General features: G+C 43.5%; 1 protein-coding gene and 1 pseudogene across 1 annotated transcript; one reads left to right on the plus strand and one right to left on the minus strand.

The window, feature by feature from the left end:
• The first annotated feature begins 275 nt into the window (after positions 1-275).
• Positions 276-4219, plus strand: LOC123180227 (dihydrolipoyl dehydrogenase 1, mitochondrial). The gene is made up of 2 exons (XM_044592209.1): positions 276-645; positions 2756-4219. The coding sequence occupies exons 1-2, from the start codon at positions 379-381 to the stop codon at positions 4004-4006; spliced, it is 1518 nt and encodes a 505-aa protein (XP_044448144.1). The 5' UTR covers positions 276-378; the 3' UTR covers positions 4007-4219.
• A 617-nt stretch (positions 4220-4836) lies between these two features.
• Positions 4837-8181, minus strand: LOC123157724 (protein Rf1, mitochondrial-like; annotated as a pseudogene).
• Positions 8182-24552: the final 16371 nt, after the last annotated feature.

Raw genomic sequence — 24552 nt, forward strand, 5'->3', positions numbered from 1 at the left:
AAACCATGCATAACTCAAGAAATTTAACTTGAACACGACAGATTTCTGAAAATGCCGTGTTTGAAACAGATTGATTGAATGAGAAGCATGCCTTGCTTTTTAGTGGTTCTGAAAGAGAAGTAGGGATAGCAAAATAAATTGACTTGTGAGGGCAGAGCCTCCCCAGGATCCCAGTGGTCTACAAGGCCATATCCATCCTCTGCAGGATTGGGTGTTCGCTGTGAGCCAGCAACATCCCTCTCGGCCCAACGTACGGCCGCACACATTCCCGCCACGTCCGGCCCCGGCCCCGGCCCGGTAGAGAACAAATAACTTTTATCGACCAGATGCCATAGGCGCTTCCCACCCTCTCCTGTCGAAGAAAGGAAACAGAGGAAGATGGCGCTGGCTATCCTGGCGAGGCGGAGGGCGGCGGAGGCGGTGGCGCGGCGGGCGCACGCCCCCGGGGCGGCGGCGCTGTCCGCGTGGAGGGCGTACGCGGCGGCGGCGGCGGCGGAGGAGAGCGACGTCGTGGTGGTCGGCGGCGGGCCGGGAGGGTACGTGGCGGCCATCAAGGCGGCCCAGCTGGGGCTCAAGACCACCTGCATCGAGAAGAGGGGCACCCTCGGCGGCACCTGCCTCAACGTCGGATGCATCCCCTCCAAGGTGATTGATTGACTGACGACGCCCTCTCCGTTTGTTTGCTGTCCCGTTCATTCGCGGCGCGATGCGAGGTGACGCCGCCGAGTGTTTCTAGATCTGTGATGCATGGCTATTAATTAGGTTCTCGTCGTTCGTTGTAGCTCATGTGTTGTTACTTTTATTAATTTATGATGTGATGATGAAGCGCCTTTTTGTGATGCATGAACTCTGGCCTTGCAGCGGGGTAGCATTTTGGGCTATATATGCAGCTAGGGTTTGAGTTCCCTTGATTAGAGGTCTTTTGCAATCTACCGCCATGATTAGAGGTCTTATGCATTATCTTTGTGGCCAAGAATTGAAATTATGTCAAATTCAGTTTTATTATGTGTTTGTAAATTTCTTGGACCGCGAGATTTGTTTGGTTTTCATTAAGCTTAGGCCACAAAGTTTGTTATTCCAACTTGCAAGCATCATCTGAGTAACTTATTTTTGTTTTTTTATAACCATTTTTTTTCCAGTTAGACTTTGTACCCTTATAATTTCTGTATACACTTGTAAGGATTTCATTTGATTTGCAATCAGTTAAATGTGTCTATTTTTAACCTTGCTAACAATATAGTACTCCCTCCATTCCACAATGTAGTGCGCATGGTTTTTTCTTGAAGTCAAACATCACAAAGTTTGACCAAGTTTATTGAGAAAATATCAACAATAATAATACAAAATAAATATAATACAGAAGTCTATCTTGTGCTTTATATATGTAGTGATATGAATTTGATAATATATACGTAGATACTTTTCTCTATAAACTTGGTTAAAGTTGATGAAGTTTGACTTCCTAAAAAATCTATATGCACCACATTATGGAACAGAGGGAATATGTCATAATTAGGTTCTTGTCGTTCGTTGTAGCTCATGTGTTGTTACCTTTCATTAATTAATGTGATGTGATTATGAGGCGCCTGTTTGTGATGCATCAACTCTGGTATTGCCGCGGGGTAGCATTTTGGACTATGCAGCTAGGCTTTGAGTTCCGTGATTATTAGAGGTCTTTTGCAATATACCGCCATGATTAGAGGTCTTTATGCGTTATCTTTGTGGCCCAGAATTGAAATTACGTCAAATTCGGTTTTATTATGTGTTTGTAAATTTCTTCCACTCTGAGATTTGGCTGGTTATCATTACCTTGGGTAATAAGGCTTATATTTGTTATTCCAACTTGTGAGCATCATCTGAGTAAATTATTTTTGTTTGCTTTATAGCTATTTTTGTTCCAGTTAGGCTTTGTACCCTTATAATTTCTGTTTACACTTGCGAGGACTTCATTTGCAATCAGTTAGATGGGTCTATTCATTTTTTTTACCTTGCTAACAATATAGTACTACTATCTGTCATAAATGGTGAAATGGGCAAAGGGTTTTCTGCAGTTTTTCCCCAAACAGTTTACCAGAATACTGTTCCTGCTAAAAAACAGTATCAAGTCTCATCTTTATGTGTGAGAGCGAAACATCTTTCTTACATGTTTATCCTTCCTATATCTTCAATATATGATTTAGGCTATATGATTCTCTCGAGTCTTATAAAATGCAAGCTAAACTTACTCTTGTTCGAGTTAAATATCTACACGGTAACTCAACTTCTCATAAGGTAGGAAGATTGGCTAGGAAGAGATGTAGTGGGGATAGATACAGAAGTTAGATGGGTAGGGATAGCAACTAGCCAACTAGAAGGGAAAGAGTTCATAAGGTAGGAACAGCAAGTCCAGTTTGTAACAGTTGGAATCATATCCTAACATACGAAGTCAACAACATAATTTGACTCCCGAGATAGGGACTCCTAATTGGGTACAAACATAGTTGGATACACTAATGCAAGGTTGGATATTACTAATATATGTCTACAACATCTTTCTTATAGGCCTATCGTTTGTATAGCTCCTACATGAAATTTATGTTGTAGCTTAGGATTCTCTTAGCATAAGATGAACATCTTTATCTGGAATCTAAGCATTTGATGTATTTCTTCTATGTGAACAAGTACACCTAGAGAATTATCTACGTTGGTGATATATCCTTGCAGATGTGCTTATTGGAAACACTTCTAACTTCCTTCAATGCTTCTGATCCACCAGGCTCTGTTGCACTCTTCTCATATGTACCATGAAGCAAAGACTTCTTTTGCACACCATGGAGTGAAAATCTCTAATCTGGAAGTGGATCTCCCAGCCATGATGGCGCAGAAAGACAAGGCCGTGGCCGGGTTAACAAAAGGAATCGAAGGCCTCTTTAAGAAGAACAAAGTGACATATGTCAAAGGCTTTGGGAAACTTACTTCCCCTTCAGAAGTTTCGGTTGATTTGGTCGATGGTGGTAACACTGTTGTCAAAGGAAAAAACATAATCATTGCCACTGGATCTGATGTAAAATCACTTCCTGGGATTACAATTGACGAGAAGAAGATTGTCTCATCCACTGGCGCCCTGTGCTTGTCAGGTATCCCAAAGAAAATGGTTGTCATTGGAGCTGGTTACATTGGCCTGGAAATGGGTTCAGTCTGGAACCGTCTTGGGACAGAGGTCACTGTTGTTGAATTTGCTCCAGACATAGTCCCATCAATGGATGGTGAAATCAGGAAGCAGTTCCAGCGCATGTTGCAGAAGCAGAAAATGAAGTTTATGCTCAAGACAAAGGTGGTCGGAGTTGATACCTCTGGAGACGGGGTGAAGCTAACACTTGAGCCTGCAGCTGGAGGTGAGCAGAGCATCCTTGAAGCAGACATCGTTCTCGTCTCTGCTGGAAGGACCCCATATACCGCCGGGCTCGGGCTGGATGCCATTGGGGTTGAGATGGACAAGGCTGGCAGGATCCTCGTCGATAAGCGGTTCATGACCAATGTGAGTGGAGTGTATGCGATCGGCGATGCCATCCCTGGGCCCATGCTTGCCCACAAAGCTGAGGAGGATGGTGTGGCATGTGTCGAGTTCCTTGCTGGCAAGGAAGGTCACGTTGACTATGATTTGGTGCCTGGTGTGGTCTACACACATCCGGAGGTGGCATCTGTCGGGAAGACGGAGGAGCAGGTGAAGGCCTCAGGAATTGCCTACCGAGTCGGCAAATTCCCGCTCATGGCAAACAGCCGTGCGAAGGCTATTGATGATGCCGAGGGGATGGTTAAGGTCGTGGCTGACAAGGAAACTGACAAGATTCTTGGTGTGCACATAATGGCGCAGAATGCTGGAGAGATCATCCATGAAGCTGTGCTTGCCCTGCAGTATGGAGCATCCAGCGAGGATGTTGCCCGAATATGCCATGCACATCCCACTGTGAGTGAGGCCCTCAAGGAGGCTTGCTTGCAAACCCATTCTAAGGCCATCCACATATGATTTCTCCTTTTTCTGTTATCACTTGTCTCAGGAAGTTCCAAAATTTTGTAATAATTTTGGATGTATGGGAACAAAAAGCATACGATTGTCATTTCGCCCTGTCGGCGATACTGTGAATTAACAGTTGCCAGTGCCACGGGTTCATTGTACATGCCATTGAATTTATGTTTCCTTCTTAGGCCCTACTACATCTGGAGTGAGGCGCTTTGGATATTTGAAGATGACCTTTTTTTTTTGCTATTTACAAGTTTTAGGAAAATTTCAATATTTTTTTGCAAGGATACATATAGATGTTTTTTTCATGCCTGTATGCAAAAAAGAAAAAATCGTGGCCCAGAAAGAACAAAAGGAGGTCCCATTTTTATACACATATTTGTCTTTTTTTGCTTACTTCACTTATGAAAATGTATGTTGCTGCACCCGCAAAAAAAATTTGCTGGAAATTCATAGACATATACTATACAATTATATGTACTAGCTCATTGCCTGGACGTTGCAACTGAGGTAAACATATTTCAGTGATTCAATATCAATTACAAGTGCCTCAACAGAGACATTGTGAGTTTTTTTTATGGTCCTTCCCACATCGAAGTCATCGGCTAAGATCGTGTTGTAGAATGTGAAGATGATGAAGAGGGAATGAGAGATTTTAGGAGGAGCCCACATAAATAATATTTTCCCTAATTAAGGTGATCCTCGCTTGACAGCGCCTGGGCCATTATGTGCCCAAGGAAGAAAAACTGAGAGTGCTTGGATGATGCAGGTGCAGAACTTGAGAGTCAACTATTATCCGTCAAATGAAGGGTGACATTTTACAGTACTTGATCGAATTCCAAATAAATATATATCATAAAAAAGAACAACACATGCGACACAATTTCATATGGAATGAATTGAAGGTTTTTAAGTGAGCTGCAACTTGAGTTGAGCAGAGAAGGAAATTACGAAATTCACTGACTGGATGGCCACATTTTCCCTCTAGCAAACACGAGGAAGAACAACATCAAGGCATGCCTGCAAGAGCTATTTCCAGATTATAAGACCATACATCATAGCATAAACACCTGCACCAAGAAAATGTATTGAGATTATTTGATATCCAACTTGATATTGAACACATGCAACTAACTATAAACATGAAGATCTTAAAACAGCAACAGTAGAATAAAAAAAATAAAAGGCCCTGGGGTACAAACACCCCTGGCATATTCAGGGAGAGGATGTGAACCTTGAGCATGGAAATGGCGTGCAGACTAGGGGCAATGTCCATAGGATGCACACCCAGCAGCCACACGCATTGGGCCAAAACACCATGGCCACCAACGCCAAGCTCGATCTTGGTGAGCACATGGAAGAGAACTCATATCAACATCATTGAGAGGGAGCTCCAAACCAGACCAATGGTTTTCTGTCTAGTGCTCAACTAACTCCATCGAAAAATTGGTACTTTACAGGGAGCAAATTTATTTGTCCCCGATATTTCCCTTCACTTGAAAAGAGACGTATCATCAACGAAGTAGTTGAAGCTTCAAGTGAGATGCTCCTGCCATCAACTTTAGACATATAGTTTCCAGCCTTGACAATCTCACCTTTCTTCAGTAATATTCTGATGATATCATTTATAAGACGAGAGTCCGGAGCACAACCGCTCTTCTCCATTAATGAGAACATATTTTCAGCTTTTTCCACTGATCCTTCTCTTAGAAGATTTTTTATCATTACACCATAGGTAGAAGCATTAGGTACCAATCCACTGGCTGATACTGCAGAAAACAAATCGTTAGCTTCTTCTCTTCTCTGAAGCTTGAACATTGCATTGATCATGGTATTGAGTATTGCAATATCCAACTTCACATTCATTGCTCCTAATTTCTGGAACAGGGTGATCGCTTCGTCCTCACAACTATTCCTGCAAAGTCCTCCAAGGACTGTCCTGTATGTGGAACTGCTCACTGTTATTCCACTTTCGATCATCTCATGGAACATTTTCATTGCAGCAACTGTTTTCCCAGCACAAAATAACCCACCCAGTATGATGTTATATGTAACAGTTGTAGGTTTAACTTTCTTCAGCATTTCTCGGAATATGGTAAATCCATCATCGATCCTTCCATTTTTAAAACAGCCATTAATGATTGCACTATATGAAATATCATCAGGCTCAATGCCTACTGATGCCATGGTATCAAGTACTCCGAAAGCTTTCTTCATCTTGCCAACTAAGCAATACCCGTCAATCAGCAAATTAAATGTACTGATGCTAGGCCTCACACCAAAGTGTATAACGAAGTCAAGGATACTGTGTGTATCTGTAACCCTTCCTTCTTTGCATAGACTAGTCATTATTGAATTAAAGAACACAATGTCAGGAGGAGGAATACCTCTGTTCATCATTTCAGAAACCAAAACCTTTGCTTTCACCAAATCACCAACTGTACAATAACCCTGAATTAGAGCTTGATAAACAACTGCGTCTGGTTGTATGCCAATAGAAATCATCTGACTGAATCTATCCATGGCATCCGCCAGCCTACCGTTCTGCTAAGTGCAGATATAAGAGTTGAATAGGTGCATACATCTGGACTCAGTCCTTGTCCCCGCATTTCAGTAAATATAAGCATAGCTTCATCCGTCATTCCACGCTTAGCATATGCATCAATTAATATGTTGAAAACCTGGCGATTGGGTACAATACCATTGCTTGACATTGAATTATAGAGATCAACCATATCTGCAAAGCACCCTTCTGTAGCATACCCTTGGAGCAGAACACGATACGAGACGACATCAGGCTTGTGGCCCTTCGCAGCCATGGAATGAAAAATTTCTGCAGCTTCTTTGCTTCTTCCATGCTTGCAGAGGGAGGCCATGGATGAGTTCCAAGTGACAGTATTTGGTACAAGACCGAGGCTTGTCATTTCTCTAAACATTTTAGCCGCCTTTTTCCACTGGCCCAAAGTGGAATATCCATGGATTACTGCAGTATATGTCACGTTATCTGGTCGAACACCGTTATCAACCATCTGCCTTAGGAACAACTCTGCCTTGCCCATAGCTCTGGCCTTTTGCACAGCGCATCAATAATCGAGTTATACGTCACCACATCAGGCACAACCCCTTGCTGCATCATTTCATGGTATAGATTGCATGCCTTGCTTACTTGTCCTTCCTTGAAGAAGCCGTGGATGACCGTGTTATATGTGACCAGACTAGGGGAGCAGGCACCTCCTTCTTTTGCCATCATCCGGAGCAGGTCGAGCGCTTGCTGGCTCCTGCTATCTTCGCACAAGCTCTTTAGAACTATGCCGTGTGAGATGCAGTTAGGCACACAGCCGAGGTCGGACATCCTATGAAGCAGCACGCCGACAGCCTCGTCGGTCCGTTTTGCGCGGCAGAGGCACTTGAGGAGGTTGTTGGCGGCGATCTGGTTTGTCTTGAGGCCCGTCCTTAGGAGGCGGCCGAAGAAGGCAAGCCCCAGGTCCGGGCGACGCGCGCGGCAGCAGCAGTCCATGAGGATGCCGTAGGTGCAGATCGTGGGCGTGGCCACCCGCAGGCCGGCTTCTTCCCGGGAGACGCGGTTGAAGATGGCGAGGACGAGGGCGGGGCCGTCTTTGCACGCGGAGGAGTCCGGCGCGCGCGAGGGCGGCAAGGAATCCGTTCAGGGAGCGCTCGGGGACCGGAGTGGCCTGCCGAAGCAATTTGTCGAACAGGTGGTGCGCGTGTTCCGGACTGAGCGTGCCGGCGCGGACACGCTCTGTGGCAGCGGCGAAGGCGGCATGGGGACACCAGGACGGTGACGGCGAAGAGGTGGTGGTGGAGGAGGAGGGCAGCCGGCGGCGGAGGCGGATGTGGGACATGGGCCTGGTGGAGTGGAGGCGAGGCATCAGGTTCCGCCGGCCGAGATGAGGCAGCCAGGCCGCCCCCGAGGCGGAGGCGGCGAGCTCCCTACTGGCGAGACGGCGAGAAGATTTCGTCGTCCAAGCGCCGCCTCCGCGCTCAGTTACCTCCGCCGCGTCGGAATCCCTCTCCACCGGTCCGCCCCCACCCCTGCGCCGTCTACTTCGACGGCCTGTTTCTATCGACAGGTTCAGTTTCAGGAAGTGAATACTGTGCCCGGGGTTCAGTGTCAAATCTTCTTCTTCTTTTGGGTTGGCAAATGCAACACAAGACCACATAGCCTTGAAGGGGTTGTTTGGATACGGTGATTTTACTAAACCAGTTTGGCCTACACATGTTTTTGGTTATAACAAACTAAAATTCTGTTTGGTTAACGTGACAAATCCATGGATAAGGAGATCTCTTCATCTGCCGCCGCGATCGGTGTATGGCTCAGCTGGCACGCATGTTGAGTCTTTCCCGAGCAACAACTCGTCTCGCATCGCCCATGACCATCACTCCCGCGTCGCCGGCGGCCGCCGCTGGTGCCGTCGACCACTGGTCTTCTCCTTCCCCAGCGACAAATCATCTCACGACGCTCATCATGACCATTGCCATCGTCGGGCCGTCGTTGTTGACCTCTGATCCTTCCCCGGCGAGCACTCATCCCGCGGCGCAGGCGGCCGTCGCATCACAGTCGACCACCCGGTCCTTCCCGAGCGGGCACTCCTCCCGCGTCTTCCTCGCTGATTCCTCTGGGCGGCAGCGACTCACGTCAAGAATGCTTCCAAGTCGGCACTACATCATCAACGTCTTTCGGGGCTTGGTTCCGCGTGCTAGATGCTTGTCTCAACAATTTGATCTTGAGTTGTGCAGCCGCAGCAGATTCCTTGTATGCTAATTTTTGTTCTTCAATGGTTGGTCATTTGCATGTCTGTCACACGAGTGTTATTTTTTCTGCTAAGATTCATGTTCGTGAGCATCGAGGCGACGGCCTACCGCAGCATCCATGCTGGACACGATCATCTCTTACGCTGATGCGAGGACACGGCGGCGACGGTGCAGTCCTTCAGTGCCTCGTACTTAAACATGTTTTACCGTCCAAACAAGGTTTTGTGCATGCTTATTCTTAACCCAATTATTAGTAAAACTAGTTTTCCAAAAAACTCCTACTAAAATGCGTTTTGTTAAAACTAGGCGTTAATTTTGTTTATCCAAACAACCACGAAAGAAACAGAGGAATACCACATGGTCATCGGATCCATTTCCAAGCCCGGACTCATTTGCACATGGTTAAGAGAAAATTCAAAACAAATACTAAACAATTCAACAAAATTCATTTTTTCTGCATGGTCCGTTCCAAATTTTAGATCATTTGGACATATGAGTGACTCTTAACAAAAAAGATAAATTGGGTCGAAACAGTAGATGAGTAGCAAACTGTTTCAAGGACCCCAAATTTGTCTTTTCAGATGTTCAAATGAGCTGAAATTTGGAGCAGACCTCACGCACTTAAGCGTCTTCCATGCAAAAAAAAAACTCGGATGTTTTTGAATTTCCTAGATTTTTTTTGAATTTACTATTTACCGTGGGAGCAGATGAGCTCGGGAGCCATATAGCCCTATCCCATGGTCATTCCTTTTTTGCAAATATTAATAGGACCTCCAACCATACATACAATAGGAACGCGGTTGAGTATTAAATCAAGTTTTCTCGTTAAAAAGAGTCTTGAGGCAAGTAGAACCTTGTCACAGACTCCATGGCCACCATCTTCAACGTCAACCTTGCCAATGATGGGCAAGGGGATGAAGATGCCACATCAGAAACAATTCCTTTGCTGATCTGAGGTTTAAAGAATGCGTTTAATCCATAAGTCAGCTCGACGGAGGCAGAAAACAGAACCGCCTTTTTTTTCTCTAGCCGGCACCAATCCAGTGAAGAAAAAGAGGGAGAGCGGGTCCAGATTTGGCCACCAGAGAGTTCTTCCGAACTTATTAAAGAACTCAAAGGAGACTTAATCTTTAGAGAGATGTGAGGATGAGCACTACCCAACGGGAGTGGAAGCTATAGGAGGTCGCGCATAAGAAGAGAAAGAGAGAAGATAGAGCTTAGCATCGTCTGCGAGGTAGCGGCTGTGACCGAGAGTCCGCATGCCCAAGAGATGTGATCAAATGGCAACAACATGGGTTCGTCTGCGGGCATGAGAGAGATGCCAATCTATCATGCTTACATGTGATTTCAATTTTTTTACTACACTCCTGCAACAAAAAAATACTAATAACACAACAAAGGATTTTGCCACAACATCTGTCTCACCTCTGTTACAACCGAAAAAAAATCATTCGCAACAACGAATAAAACACTCACACCTTGCATGCATTGCCTTGTCCTTGGAAAAAAAAAGTAAAATGCACTCGTGGTCATTAAACTTATCGTATAAGCTTACTTTGGTCACTGTACTTAAAATACAGTCAACATGGTCACTATATACGTGTTGAGATGATTATACGATCACTGCAGATCGTATAGCTCTGTATTGCCTCTATTTGACTGGTCAAACTATCCACGTGCTGCCTCGTCAGCTCATTTTCTCCGCGGGTATTACCTGTCAGTGGGTGGAGAAAGAAGTAGAGCCAAAAAATAAAATGATGCACAAGCGTGGATTCGAACCTAACCAGCTGCACCAGCGTCGCTTTGTTGATATCTAGCTTTAAGTTCCCTTTCAACGTGTACATGTATGCTCGCATCGATCAATAGACCACCGGCCGGACCGGCGGAGCTTAGTTAGATGCCGATCCACCGATGGCGGCTATCTAGCATTAGCATGGACGACGATTTACAGTTTGGATGGATCGGCTCGCACCTCACGCAGGAGCCTAAACAAGTGAAATAGTACTTATGAACCGATTAACAGCTAGCTCTTCTTATTAAGTAGCAGTATCTCCTAATCTGAGACGGAGCGCGTCCGTCGACCCTCCATTGATCCATCTCGTTCGTCACATGCCATGCGCATAGGTGCTTCCCAATGCCTCGCATGTTTTCCTTGTTGAAATGGAATCTCGTTAAGTAGAGCTAGCTAGCTGCATCGCTGCACGACCGATCCACACATGCATCACGCGCTTAACCGCGGTACTTATTTCACTACTCAACTACTTCAACAGAAGCTGGAAGTTGTCATGTGAGTAGTGAACTACTGGGAACATTTAACTCAACACGTATTATAAAAAAAAAACCTCCACACCTATATACTGGAAGCTTTTAACTCAACACGTATATATTTGAACTACTGGAAGCTTTTAACTCACGTGACAGTTTCCAAGCAATAGGTAAAAGTTTCCACTAGATAAAGCACAACGCGAGAGCAGTGCAGCTGGTTAGGCGGCTCGCACATACGCGAGAGCTCTGGGCTCGAGCGTAATTTTATTTTCGCTGACAGGTAGGACCCACATAGGCAAAGAGAAAAAAAATGAGCTGACAAGATTGTTTGACCGGTCAAATAGATGAAATACTGAACTATACGATTTGGCAGTGACCGTATAATCACCTCAACATGTATATAGTGACCGTATTGACCGTATTCCTGAGTACAGTGACCAAAGTGAGCGTATACAATAAGTCCAATGACCAGGAGTGCATTTTACTAAAAAAAAATGTTGGGGCTAGGGCCCTATCTCTAGTCGATTTCAGTATGAGAATTGTCAGGGCAGGAGCCCTTGCCATGGAGTACCTGCATAATATGTATATTTTCCTTACTTAGTCTGCCCTATTCCATAACCATGACAGTATATCCTCGTCAAGAAAAGAACCCCAACGGACTAAATAATCCATTCGTTCAAAACCACAACCAACTAAGAGCATCTTCAATCAAATAGGATTAATTTGACCTCTATATTCGCAGACACGTCCGAATAGTGTTCACGGACATACCGTGGGAATCTCATTTGTTCGTGCACACAACATTTAGGCCCCATTTGTCCCCAAATTGCCCGGACAAATGCCTTGGTGGGGATAAAAAAGATTGAGAAGAAAAAGAAAAAAAAGAAAGAGAAAAGTGGCCTGAATCCGACGTAGCGGCGACACATCCAGTCACCCTAAATTTCCTCCTCATGTGTGGGTTGGGTTGCGGTTTACGGGCAACCGAACATATGAGGACAATTAGAGGCCTCCTAAGCTTTTTTGTCCGAACATTGTCCAGGATGTCCGTAGGGATGTACGAGGGCGATTGGAGGTTCGGTTGAAGATGCTCTAAGAAGCTAATTACCGAGCAAGTGTAACATTAATTTTGTTCTAGCATGTTCTTCCAATATTTTATTTGAAAAAAGGTCCCGCCTCTTCATCAACTGATGCATGCAACCATCTTTATACAATGTTTTAGTCATCCATAAAAATGAGCAGATCCAAAAACTTATTGAAGCCTGGGCCAACCATATACTCTAAGTTAAAGTATTTACAACAGATAACATCATGTTCTTTTTATACACCTCATTGTAAAATATCACAGCCAGCAAGACGCTAGATCTGTCCATGCATAGCACGCTCGAGAATGGGCCTTTCTTGTGGGACTCGCAACGAAATCATCTCTCTTGACTAATAAGCACTAGAATAAAAGCAAGGACAACTCACAATGAAATAATCTAATATCTCCATAGTGAAAAGATAACTTTAGGTTCGGGAATCGATTATCATTCGGAATATATGCCGTAGGAAAAGAAGGTGCTGGTGAGGCGACGACCGTGTATGTATGAGTACTTTGATTTGATTTGAAAGTAGTAGCTGTAGTCAGATGGCCCTGGATCGCGCGAGCTGCTCGTAGAGGACGGCGTTGGCGTGCATGCACCTGCGCATCGCCTCCACGGCCTTGGCGCACGCCTCCATGTCCCGCGGCCGGCCCCAGTCGGGGTCGCACGCCCTCGTGAACTTCTTCACGCATCCGCCGCTGCCGTAGATGTGCGTCTTCACCAGCCCGTCGATGGCCGGATCAACAGCAGCCGAGGGCGAGGATGCCGTCATCACCACGGCCCCAGCAAGAACAGCACAACGTCAGTCAATACTGGAGTATATAAGATTGTAACAACAGCGATGGTTTTCGTAGGTAGGCGTCACTTCTGCCTCGAATTTATAGAGACGTTGCTAACAGTAGGACTGGGAACTAATAATGGTGAGAGATTAACCCACACTAACCCAGTCGGTCCAGTCCAGAAGAAACTGAAGAGCACCACCAACCCCAAACCAAACCACAGCCAAAACCCGAATTCACCACTATCTATCAGCCTGCCAACCACATCTCTGTTTTTTCATCAACCCCCAAACAAACAATTTCACCATAACTACTGCCTGCACTCACTCAGCCATAACTGACTTTCCAGAAGCGCAACAACAACTATACTGTAATTTTGTACCCCCTCGGTCCCATAATGTAAGACGTTTTTTAACACTACACTAGAATCAAAAAATGTGTTTTTTAACACTACACTAGAGTCAAAAAACGTCTTACATTATGGAACGGAGAGAGTACATTAAAATGGAAGAAACTGACTGGTCCAAGTTCTTACTAAACAAAAGCCTGAACCACCATGAACAAAAGCCATTTCATGGCTGAGGCCCAGCAAACGCAAAGCTTCGTCATCTTCACAGTAGAGAGCTTTCTGTGTAACCAAACAAGTCAGAGACCTGGGAGGAGGCATGTAAGGCAAAACAGGCACATGGACTCCACGACTTGTACATTGGTGAAATATGAAGCATTTTTCATGCTTCAAGATTGAGAAGAAGATGGCACCAAAGAGGAATGGAGCCAGGGGAGGTCACAGTTGCGAACATCGCCGTCTCAACGTTTTTTGGAGTGCCCCTTAAGGGATCTGGTAAGAAACGTGGAGTCTGCTCCTGCCACTGCTACGTACAACGAGGAAATCCATGTGTTGGGTGTTTATTAAACTGGTAGCATAAACGTGTGGTTGATTGATTGGCAGCAATGTCAGAGCCATAAGTGAGAATACAAATGCAATAGCAAAGCTCCATGATTAGCAATTCTCAGTCATCGATCCTTCTTTTTTTTGTAGATGAAAATTTGTAGTGAAGCAATCAATCAAATTGTTCAACAGCATTTTCCTCGGTATATTCCTTTTGAGCCTCTATGTACAGACCGTTCACTGTATCTCTCTTTAAGGAAAACCAACACCTTTGTGCCATATTATTAGTCCCTTCTGGATTTCTAAATGTATTTCGCTAAATAGATACCTAGCCACTATACTATACAATGCATGTTATGCTAGTAAATTATCTATTTTGTACTAGCATAACATGCATTGTATTGACATACTTATCCCTGCAATGCATGTTTAGTTATGAAATAATTCATGATGGTATTTGAAGGTACAATATCGATGGCTGCAACATATTGTAGCAGACTGAGTTTGAATTCGTGGAGAATAGAATCCAGATCCACAGAGTAAGCACACAATGGGATTTTCTCTTAGCAAATGCAGAAACTCACCTTGCGGAGCGGAATGAGCCATCATCTGCGTATCCAAAACACCAACAATCGTCTGAAATAACATCAAACACTGAACCTTCAGAAAGTTCTGTCATGGCCAAAACTGTAAAAGCATTCAAATTCATGACCTAGCGACAGCAGCCAAGAACTTCCGCTTTGATCTGCAAGGGGCAGCTTGAAAAAGCCAAAATATATACAATAGCGCCTTAATTATAGAATCGATCTAATGATAACCATAAAGTCTTGCTGGCTTGCAACAAATTGCTCAATGCTTCAATTATTTTTCTGATGCTACAGCTTGTAGCTGTCAAGCAACTAGACCTTAACTGATGTCAAGGCTACATAGTTCGCAGTCAAGGTCTTGATGCTCAGCTTCTTGCATCATCCAAACTTGGTGAGCTTAGCAGGATACTGCGCAGATCAAAGGCTACTGGTGTATCATGTATGAGTACATGACCGTTGGTTCACGTGTAGACTACCTGCTAAATTAACAGAAACCCCTATGCATTGAAACCACTATGTTCAGCGTAAAACCCTATAGAAGGTACTTGGACAACATTATATCATCATTTCCTAACCCTGTCATCATCACCACATTTAGTTACTAGATGCAACAAGACTTTATAAGTTCAACTTGCACCATTGTGGATAAACTTCTGATCAAATACCACTCAGCTGGTGCTTTCTTTCTTACCCGAAGAAAGAAACGGCAAACTCGCCAGCTGCCTAGAGAATTTCTTCCGCCGCCGTCCTCCGGCGGCTCCCCTCCACCGACGACCTCAGTCATCAAGGGTGAGGGGGGTCGCCAGATCAACGCGTATGGATCGTGTTGCTTTAGGTTTATGCCCTAGTAGCTTAGGTTTTTGGGCCGTTCATCGTCTTGGCAGCGGCAGTGGCGGTGGCGGCGCTGAATAAAGAGGCTTCAGATTCTTCCCCACTGAGGCCATCGGTCCTATGGTTGGGGATGGATTTGGAAACTAGCCTGTTCAAGCAAGTATGATGTGGCGGCGGTGGCATCCTCGTGGTGGACTTGTGTCCTTGGGCTCTTCCGTTGCGACGATGTTTGCTCCAGCGCCGGTGCGGAGCTTGGGAGGTAGTCCAGGAGCGGTTGCAGATTGTGGTCTGCATCGGCGACATCTAGAACATGGTGGATCGTGTCTTGGGTTCGTGGTTCATAGTTCGTGGCTGGCAGGTATGGTTTCCTCCTCCGGCGCCTTAGTCATGTAGGAATGCCAGATCTGGAGTTCGATGGCGTATCCGGGTGTTGCCCCGGTCTGATTCGTTCAACGGCAATGGCTTCGCCTTTGGTGAGCCACGAAGGTCTGCAAAACTGCATATCAGCGATAGAGCCGCGTCAAGCTCGGGTGAGGAGGTAATCATCATTTTTTCCTTTGGTGGCTGCAGTGGTGGTGCCAGAGGGAGGTGACGGGTGTGGGTGTCAAGCTCAGGGATACTTCAGTCTTGGTTGTAATTTTCCTTCTTGTCTGGTGTTTCTTTGTGCAAAGGCTAGCATTTTGCTGTCTTTTCAGTTTTGTTCGGCTGGTGTCTACGTGGCTTGTACTATGATCTTTATGATATAATTAGACACGTATTACCATGCAAAAAAAAATTCCACTCAGCTGGCATATCAGGATGAAGCAGCTGGTCATCTACCAAGGTCTCTAGTCTCCTGCTACCCATCTTTCTTGATGTGAAATATAACCATAAACTCGCAGACTTTGGGCTGCCAAATCTCGGCCCGGTTGGGGACAAGACATACATCTCAAATTGAGTGATGGGCGCATATGGGTACTGCACTCCAGAAATATATTTCCCTGTATAGGATGTTTAGTAGTTTTCTTTTGTTTGGAAAATATGCCTGGACAAGATTTCTTTCTGACTGCTAAGCTAAATTCATGTTTGATCAACAGGCAAAGTCCAAGATCACGGATAGGAGGAGATACCATTAGTTAGCGAACCCTTTTCTTAGACGCGAATACCCTGGGAGAGACTCGAGATGGGCTGAGAGCGTGACGAAGCTTTGGCATGAAAAACAAACTGAATAGTGAATCAAATGCGACAATGTGTCAAGTGTTCGTATAATAGCAACAAGTTTAACGATACTGAATAGAACCAGATAGTACACAAAAGAATATTGATGTTTACTTGCAAGTGTGTTGGATATATTACAAAAGAATGAGAAGGTTTGATAGAATATCGTCAAAAGGGTGAAACTCGGGGACATTTCGGTACTGTTTTAGACTTACTCAGTTAGCAATATGCACCGACACCTGACTGCCGAAAGAATAGTCTCAGTCCTCTTTGAGCAGCTGACGTCCAATTATCATTTTTATCTCGCTAGTGCCAGCTCCAACCTCAAACAGTTTTGCATCTTTCAGGAAAAGGCCAGCCGAGTACTAATTTATGTATTCATACCACCTAGACAATGAATTGCCTGCCATAGGGAAAGGTTTAAGATTAATTACTGGACGAAATACATACTGTAACTCACTATAGCCTAAAGAAGTTACAGATAGATAGTAAATCATTTCAGAGTACTTGGATGACACAAGTGCATAATGTACCAAAATCTTGGCCCAAGGAAGATAAAAGGAGAGTGCTTGGATGCCACAAGTGAAAAAATTGAAGTCAACTGTTATCTGGCCAATAAAGGGTGGCATTCTACGATACTTGATCGAATTCCAAATAATTAAAACAAAAAAAAAACATGTGATACAAATTCATATGCAATTAATTGAATTCTGCGTCATGTGCAACTCAAGATGCACTGAGAAGAGAAGAAAATTACAAAATTCACCGATTGGATGGCCACATTGCTCCCTCTAGCAAACATAAGGAAGAACAACATCAAGGCATGTCTGCATGAGGGTAATGGGACCCGCAGCTAATACAAGTCTTTCCAGATTAAGAACATGCATCATAACATAAACATCTGCAACAAGAAAATGTATTGAAAATATTTAATATTGGTATCTTGCTCAGGAACTAAATTTTTAATTGAGGTTCCTGAAGTCCTTTAGGGTGATATGGCAGTATCTTGTTCAGGAACTCCTACAGTATTCTGGTGTATAATGACACGTGCAACTAAGTATAAACATGAAGATCTCAAAACAGCAACCGAAGAGTAAAAAGAGAAAAGCCCCTGGGGTGCTAACAACCCTTGCACATTCATAGGGGGAAGAGAGGATTCAAACCTTAAGCTTGGGAATGAGGCGCAAATTAGTGAAGATGTCCATAGGATGCGCACTCAGCAGTCACACACATCGGGCCAAAACACCCTAGTGACACCAACACCCAGCTCAATATTGGTGGGCGCACGAACTCATGTCGACATCGTTGAAAGCGAGCACCAAACCATGCCAATGTGTATCCGCCGAGTCCAGTACATCAACTGACTCCTTCGAAAAATCGGTACTTTACAGGGAGTAAATTTATCTGTTCCTGATATTTCCCTTTACTTGCAAAGAGATGTATCAACAACGAAGTAGTTGAAGCTTCAAGTGAGATGCTCTTGCCATCAACTTTAGACATATAATTTCCAGCCTTGACAATCTCACCTTTTTCCAATAATATTCTGATGATACAGTTTATAAGACGAGAGTCCGGAGCACAACTGCTCTTCTCCATTAATAAGAACATATTTTCAGCTTCTTCCACTGATCCTTCTTTTATTAGATTTGTTATCATTATGCAATAGGTATAAGCATTAGGTACCAATCCACTGGCTGATACTGCAGCAAACAAATTGTTAGCTTCTTCTCTTCTCTGAACCTTGAACAGTGCATTGATCATGGTATTGAGTATTGTAATATCCAACTTGACATTCATTGCTCCTAATTTCTGGAACAGGGTGATCGCTTCATCATCACAACTATTCCTGCAAAGTCCACCAAGGATTATCCTGTATGTGGAAATGCTCACTGTTATTCCACTTTCGATCATCTCATGGAACGTTTTCTTCGCAGCAACTGTTTTCCCAGCACCAAATAACCCATCCAGTATGATGTTATATGTAACAGTTGTAGGTTTAACTTTCTTCAGCATTTCTCGGAATAAGGCCAATCCATCATCAATCCTATCATTTTTAAAATATCCATTAACAATTGTATTATATGAAATACTATCAGGCTCAATCCCACCTGATGCCATGGTATCAAGTACTCCGAAAGCCTTCTCCATCTCACCAACTAAGCAATATCCGTCAATCAGCGAGTTAAATGTAAAGATGTCGGGCCTCTCACCAAAGTATGTAACCAAGTCAAAGATATCTTGTGCATCTGTAACCCTTCCTTCTTTGCATAGACTATTTATTACTGAATTAAAGAACACAATGTCTGGAGGAGGAATACCTCTGTTAATCATTTCAGAAACCAATCTCATTGCTTTCACCAAATCACCATGTGTACAATAACCCTGAATTAGAGTTTTTTTTAACCATGTGTACAATCACCATGTGTACAATAATCATGTCTGGAGGAGGAGGAGCGGCGGCGCAGGCCGAGGAGGCACATCGGCGTGGAGGTCATTGCCAAGGCAACGGCCGTGTTTGTTTTTTTTCGAGCCAATGAAATGTACGGCTCCTCCCTTCATTTTGTAGATCGATCTATGTCTGATTTAAAGCGAAAGTGCTTTCCAGAGCTCAAGCTCGTATGATCCGAGTGAACAGTCAAATCTAGAAAAAGGAAAATTATTCAAAAAAAATCTGAATTTGTTTTTAGCAAACATTCACAAATGTTTTCATTGCTTGCAAGTTTCATCACGTAATGACATTCGTGAAAGACATTGGGGAAAAATGTCGCTCCAAAATGCTTTCGAAAATAACCTTTTGGAGCATCTTTTGTTGCCACATTTTTCACGAATGTCATCCAATGTTGAAATTTTGCAAGCAATCGAATGATTTGTCAATTTTGCTAACAAAAGAAATTAACGAAAAAAAGTATTGATTTTACTGTTCACACCCGCTCGAGCTCAGTTTAACCGCATCCGATTTAAACATATAATGGTTATTTTTTAGCGGAATATAATTAATGGTCTAGTTTTATACTTTGGCTCACAGGAAATATGAGGGTCAAAATATCGTGTTCTAGTCTTAACATACTTGATGACCTATTTGCCTATTGGCGCAGAAACCAACTACAGTTTGTAAGTTAAGCAAACTATATGAAATAGAAAATGAAATCAAGTGAACTATTTAAAAAGACCAAATAAGCAACTATAACTTGAAAGCTAAATGCACTATTTGAAATATAAAATGGAAACTAAGGAAACCGTTTGAAAAGACCAACTACAAACCAGAACATAAGCAGACTATTTGAAGGATTTTATTCACAACTGTCTAAAAATAATTATGCTCAGACTTTGTTTCTATTCGCTTTGACAATAATCATTACCCATAGCATTCTTTGGCGATTTGTTGCCCACTACAACCAAGAAGAGAAGCAACTAATACAACTGATTTTTTTGCTAACTATTCAAAGCATGTTTAACCCATTGCGCCAATTGACACGGAGACCAACTACAACCTAAAAGAAAAGCGACATATATGAAACTTAAAATGAAAGTCAAGTAAACTATTTGAAAAAACCAACTAACCAATTAAAACTCGGAAGTTGAAGAGGACCAACTAACCAATTAAAACTCGGAAGTTGAAGAGGACCAACTAACAAACTACTACTGGGAAGTTAAATGAACTATTACACTTGGTTATACATGCTACGTGTTTGGAAGTGGCTCTAAGGGTTAAAGTCACCAGGTTGGAATTGGTCAAGGTAAGGCAGGGACACAGAGTCTCGGATCGTGCCCAACTCCAACCTGCAGGCTAAGAGAACTATATTGGAACTACCAAATAAAAACTAATTTCAGAATAAACATTGCTGTTATCTCGGCAGTTCAATTAAATGGACGTCTTCTTGGGTCTGCGCTCAATCTATATCTATATCTATATCTATTAATAAAAGAAATAGGTATTCTTAGTCCGTCATGCTATTTTATGGAACCCCCCTCCCCTCGATGTTTCTGTCATTAAACCCGTAGTATATATCAAATGTTTTTTAAAATACTTATATCTTCTAAACCCTAACTCCAAATTTAACATGTTATATGGAATTTGATTAGAAAAATATGTAAAATCTGAATATGATGTTATTTTACATGTTAACCATTTAAAAAAAAATACTATCTAGGGTGCAATCCTAAAGTGCATTATCCGCGTTTCTTTCATATCGGTACTGATCCGGATTGTGGATGAACATCTCAGCAAAATCAGGATTGGGGGCGAAATTGAAGGTCACTTGCCCATTTCTTTGCCCGTTTATTTGTACGTATTAAATCTACATGCAAATTGTGTTTAATTAGAAGACATGTGGAATCTTGAACTTGCGCTTTTGTAGGCAAAGGCCATCTTTGTCTGGGCCGTAGCTAACTCAGATTATAGACAATTTTTTGTAAATTAAGAGTGTGGGGTATTCTTTTCTCCCGTTGCAACGCACGGACCCTTTTACTAGTGTACTACCCAATTACGGCAATGAGGGTGGAACAAGAGGGAGGAAGAGGCGGTACTGTGGATTAATTTCAGTGAGGAATAAGTTCATTGAAAACTTGCAAACGTTGGTTGAAGAACATCTCAGAGCGCAAGTAGGGGTAAGTTCTAGAGTGCAGAGGAGCGATGCTGCAAGCTTAGGGATACTTGTGGTTCTGATTCTATCCTATTCAGATTGGAGAATGTGTTCTCGGCCCGCCCTCTCATTGCCAGATTATCAGTGATTAGAGATTTTACATAGATATATGGAGATTGTGCATGAATAAACTTATATATACCTCGGCCAAAATGGGATACAAAATTTCACCATTGCACATTTGGAGATCCTCTCTGGGACTTTGTATTTGACATGCCCCCATTTGGGATACCCGCGCATGGTTTTTTTTTTGGGAAAGGGGGAGAGGGGGCTCCCCGGCCTCTACATCAGAACGATGCATACGGCAAATTTTATAAACAAGCAAATAGGTTCAACAAAGGTCTTAAAGTCACAATGAAAGTAAAGAAAAGCTCACGCAGAGCCTAAAAAGTAGTCATAAAGCCACAACCGGCTGGCATAAGAAAGATAGGGAAACTAATTGACTATCCTATTACATGACCGCCATCCAAACCGGTTGAACATATCCCGTGCTACCATCTCCCAACGGATAGATCCAGTAACCAAACGCTCCTTGGCCTCCATCGAAGTGAGTAGCGACCACATACGGATCAACGCAGTGGCTCGGAAGATAACCTGCAAAAGATGAAAATTTGTTGTTCTGTGAAAAACCAAGTCATTTCTGCAGTTCCAGACTGCCCACAATAAAGCACATACTCCTACGCGAATGTGTCTCGCTGTTTCGGCCTCTACCCCGTTAAGCCACGTTCCAAATAACGTGCTAACAGAATTCGGAGGAGTAATATTAAAGGCTATGTGCATCGTCCGCCATAGCACTTTTGCCAGCGGGCAGTCAAGAAAAAGGTGTTTGACAGTTTCATCCCGATCAACAAAACTACATCTAGTAGGTCCTGTCCAGTTACGCTTTGCCAGATTGTCCTTGGTTAAGATGACTTGTTTATGTACAAACCACATAAACACTTTAATTTTCAAAGGAACTTTGACTTTTCAAACGTGTTTAGAACTAGGAATGGAGCTAGAGTTGATAACATCGAGATACATTGACTTAACTGTAAACTCCCCAGTCCTAGTAAGCTTCCAGCGCAACTGATCGGGTTGTTGAGACAACTGGACCTCCATCAGTCTACTCGCTAAATGGAGCCAAGCTTCCCAACGATTACCGGCTAGCGTCCTCTGAATTGAATATTGAGGGGGATGGACTGAAGTACTGTTGCAACGTACGCGTCGCGTCGTTGAACAATACTATAAAGAGACGGGTATTGAAGCGCGAGTGGTGTCTCACCTAGCCAAGTATCCTCCCAGAATCGCGTATTGGTGCCATTTCCGATTATAAAGTTTGTCCTAATGAAAAAGGCTGATTTAACTCTCATCAGCCCTTTCCAAAAAGGCAAGTCCGTCGGCCTTGCTGTCACCTGGGACAAAGTTTTGGAGTGAAGATACTTACTACGGAGAATCTGCGCCCATGTGGCCTCTGTCTCTACAGATAACTTAGACAACCACTTGCTGAGAAGACATTTGTTCTTGACTTCAAGATTTTCAATGCCAAGACCCCCTTGGTCTTTTGGTCGACAAATAATATCCCATTGGCGAGTCTATATTTTCTTTTTAGCTCATCACTCTGCCAGAAGAATCGGGATTGATAGAAGTCCAGCCTTTTCCTAACTCCAACTGGAACTTCAAAAAAAATATAAGAGAAACATAGGCATACTCGTGAGAACCGAATTAATAAGAATTAATCGGCTTCCGTATGACATGAGCTTGCCCTTCCAGCAACTCAGTTTCTTCTCAAATCGATCCTCAATGCACTTCCATTCTCTGTTTGTCAGCTTACGATGGTGAATTGGTATACCTAGATACATAAAAGGTAAAGCCCCCAATTCGCACCCAAACAATTGCCTATAAGCCTCTTGTTCCTCATTGGCTCTTCCAAAACAGAACAATTCGCTTTTATGAAAGTTAATCTTTAACCCGGTCAATTGTTCAAATAAGCATAACACCAGCTTCATATTTCTCGCTTTTGCCAAGTCATGCTCCATAAAGATGATAGTATCATCGGCGTACTGTAGGATAGGCACACCTCCATCCACTAGATGAGGCACCAAGCCACCCACCTGACCAGCCTCCTTAGCCCTTCCTATTAGAATTGCCAACATATCAACTACAATGTTGAACAAAATAGGAGACATCGGATCACCTTGTCTCAGGCCCTTATGTGTCTGGAAATAATGACCTATGTCGTCATTCACTTTAATTCCAACACTCCCTTTTTGCGTGAAAGATTCTACATGTCGTCGCCAGGCTTCATCAAAACCTTTCATACGCAAGGCCTGTTGAAGGAAAGGCCATTTGACTTTATCGTACGCTTTCTCGAAATCTACCTTGAAAACAACTCCATCTAGTTTTTTCGTGTGAATTTCGTGGAGCGTTTCATGAAGGACCACAACCCTTTCTAGGATGTTTCTGTTTGGCATGAAAGCAGTTTGGGAGTGCTGCACCATAGAATGCGCAATCTGTGTGAGCCTATTAGTCCCGACCTTGGTGAAATTTTTGAAACTAACGTTAAGAAGACAGATCGGCCTGAACTGCTCAATTCTCATAGCCTCTGTTTTCTTAGGAAGCAGGGTTATCGTTCCAAAATTCAGGTGAAATAACTGAAGCTGTCCAGAGAATAAATCATGGAACATCGGTATCAAATCCCCCTTAATAATATGCGAGCACTTTTTATAGAACTCCGCCGGAAATCCATCCGGCCCTGGAGCCTTATTATTTTTCATCTGTGAAATGGCTTCAAACACCTGTTTCTCCGAAAATGGGGCAGTCAAAATATCATTCTCATCCGCAGCCAGTTGAGGAACATCCTCAATCCTAGACTCATCCAGGGATACACAATTATCCTCCGGAGGCCCAAACAACTGCTTGTAGTATTCGGTTATGTATAATTTTAGGTTTTCCTGTCCTAAAATCGTTCCTTCGTCTTGTTCAAGCTGAAAGATTCTTTTCTTTCTGTGCTTGCCATTAGCAATCATGTGAAAGAATTGAGTGTTCGCGTCCCCCTGGACCACTTTGCGAACCTTAGCCCGCAGCGCCCACTTCAATTCCTCTTCACGGAGAAGCTCTTTCAATCTCATCTCCGCCTCTAGTTTAGCATTAAGCTCCGTGGTCTGTAGGATTGTGGACTCGACTTTTAAATCTAGGGACTGAATAAGGGTAAGGAGCTTTTCCTTTTCAACCTTATAAATCCCACTAAGATGCTTAGCCCACCCAAGCAAAAAACTCCTCAAGTGCCTTATCTTATTCTGCCAGCGCTCAACCGAAGTCCTACCTCCTGCATCCTTAGCCCATTCCCTGGCTATCAGATCCAAGAAGCCTTCTCTTTCAAACCACGCCAGTTCGAACAAAAAAGAGTTTTTGTTCCCCATGTGGGTTGCCTCACCGGAGTCCACCAGTAAAGGCGTGTGGTCAGAAATTCCGCGCGAAAGCGCTTGGACCATTACCAAGGGAAACCATTCGACGCTCGCGAGGACTCG

The sequence above is a fragment of the Triticum aestivum genome, chromosome 1D, assembly GCF_018294505.1.
Source record: "Triticum aestivum cultivar Chinese Spring chromosome 1D, IWGSC CS RefSeq v2.1, whole genome shotgun sequence".
NCBI lineage: Eukaryota > Viridiplantae > Streptophyta > Magnoliopsida > Poales > Poaceae > Triticum > Triticum aestivum.

What these genes read in the sequence shown, in the direction of transcription:
- LOC123180227 (XM_044592209.1), top strand. Translation starts at nt 379, where the DNA reads ATGGCGCTGGCTATCCTGGCGAGGCGGAGGGCGGCGGAGGCGGTGGCG. An exon ending in TCGGATGCATCCCCTCCAAG is followed by an intron (nt 646 to 2,755) that starts GTGATTGATTGA and finishes CTGATCCACCAG; the next exon opens with GCTCTGTTGCACTCTTCTCA.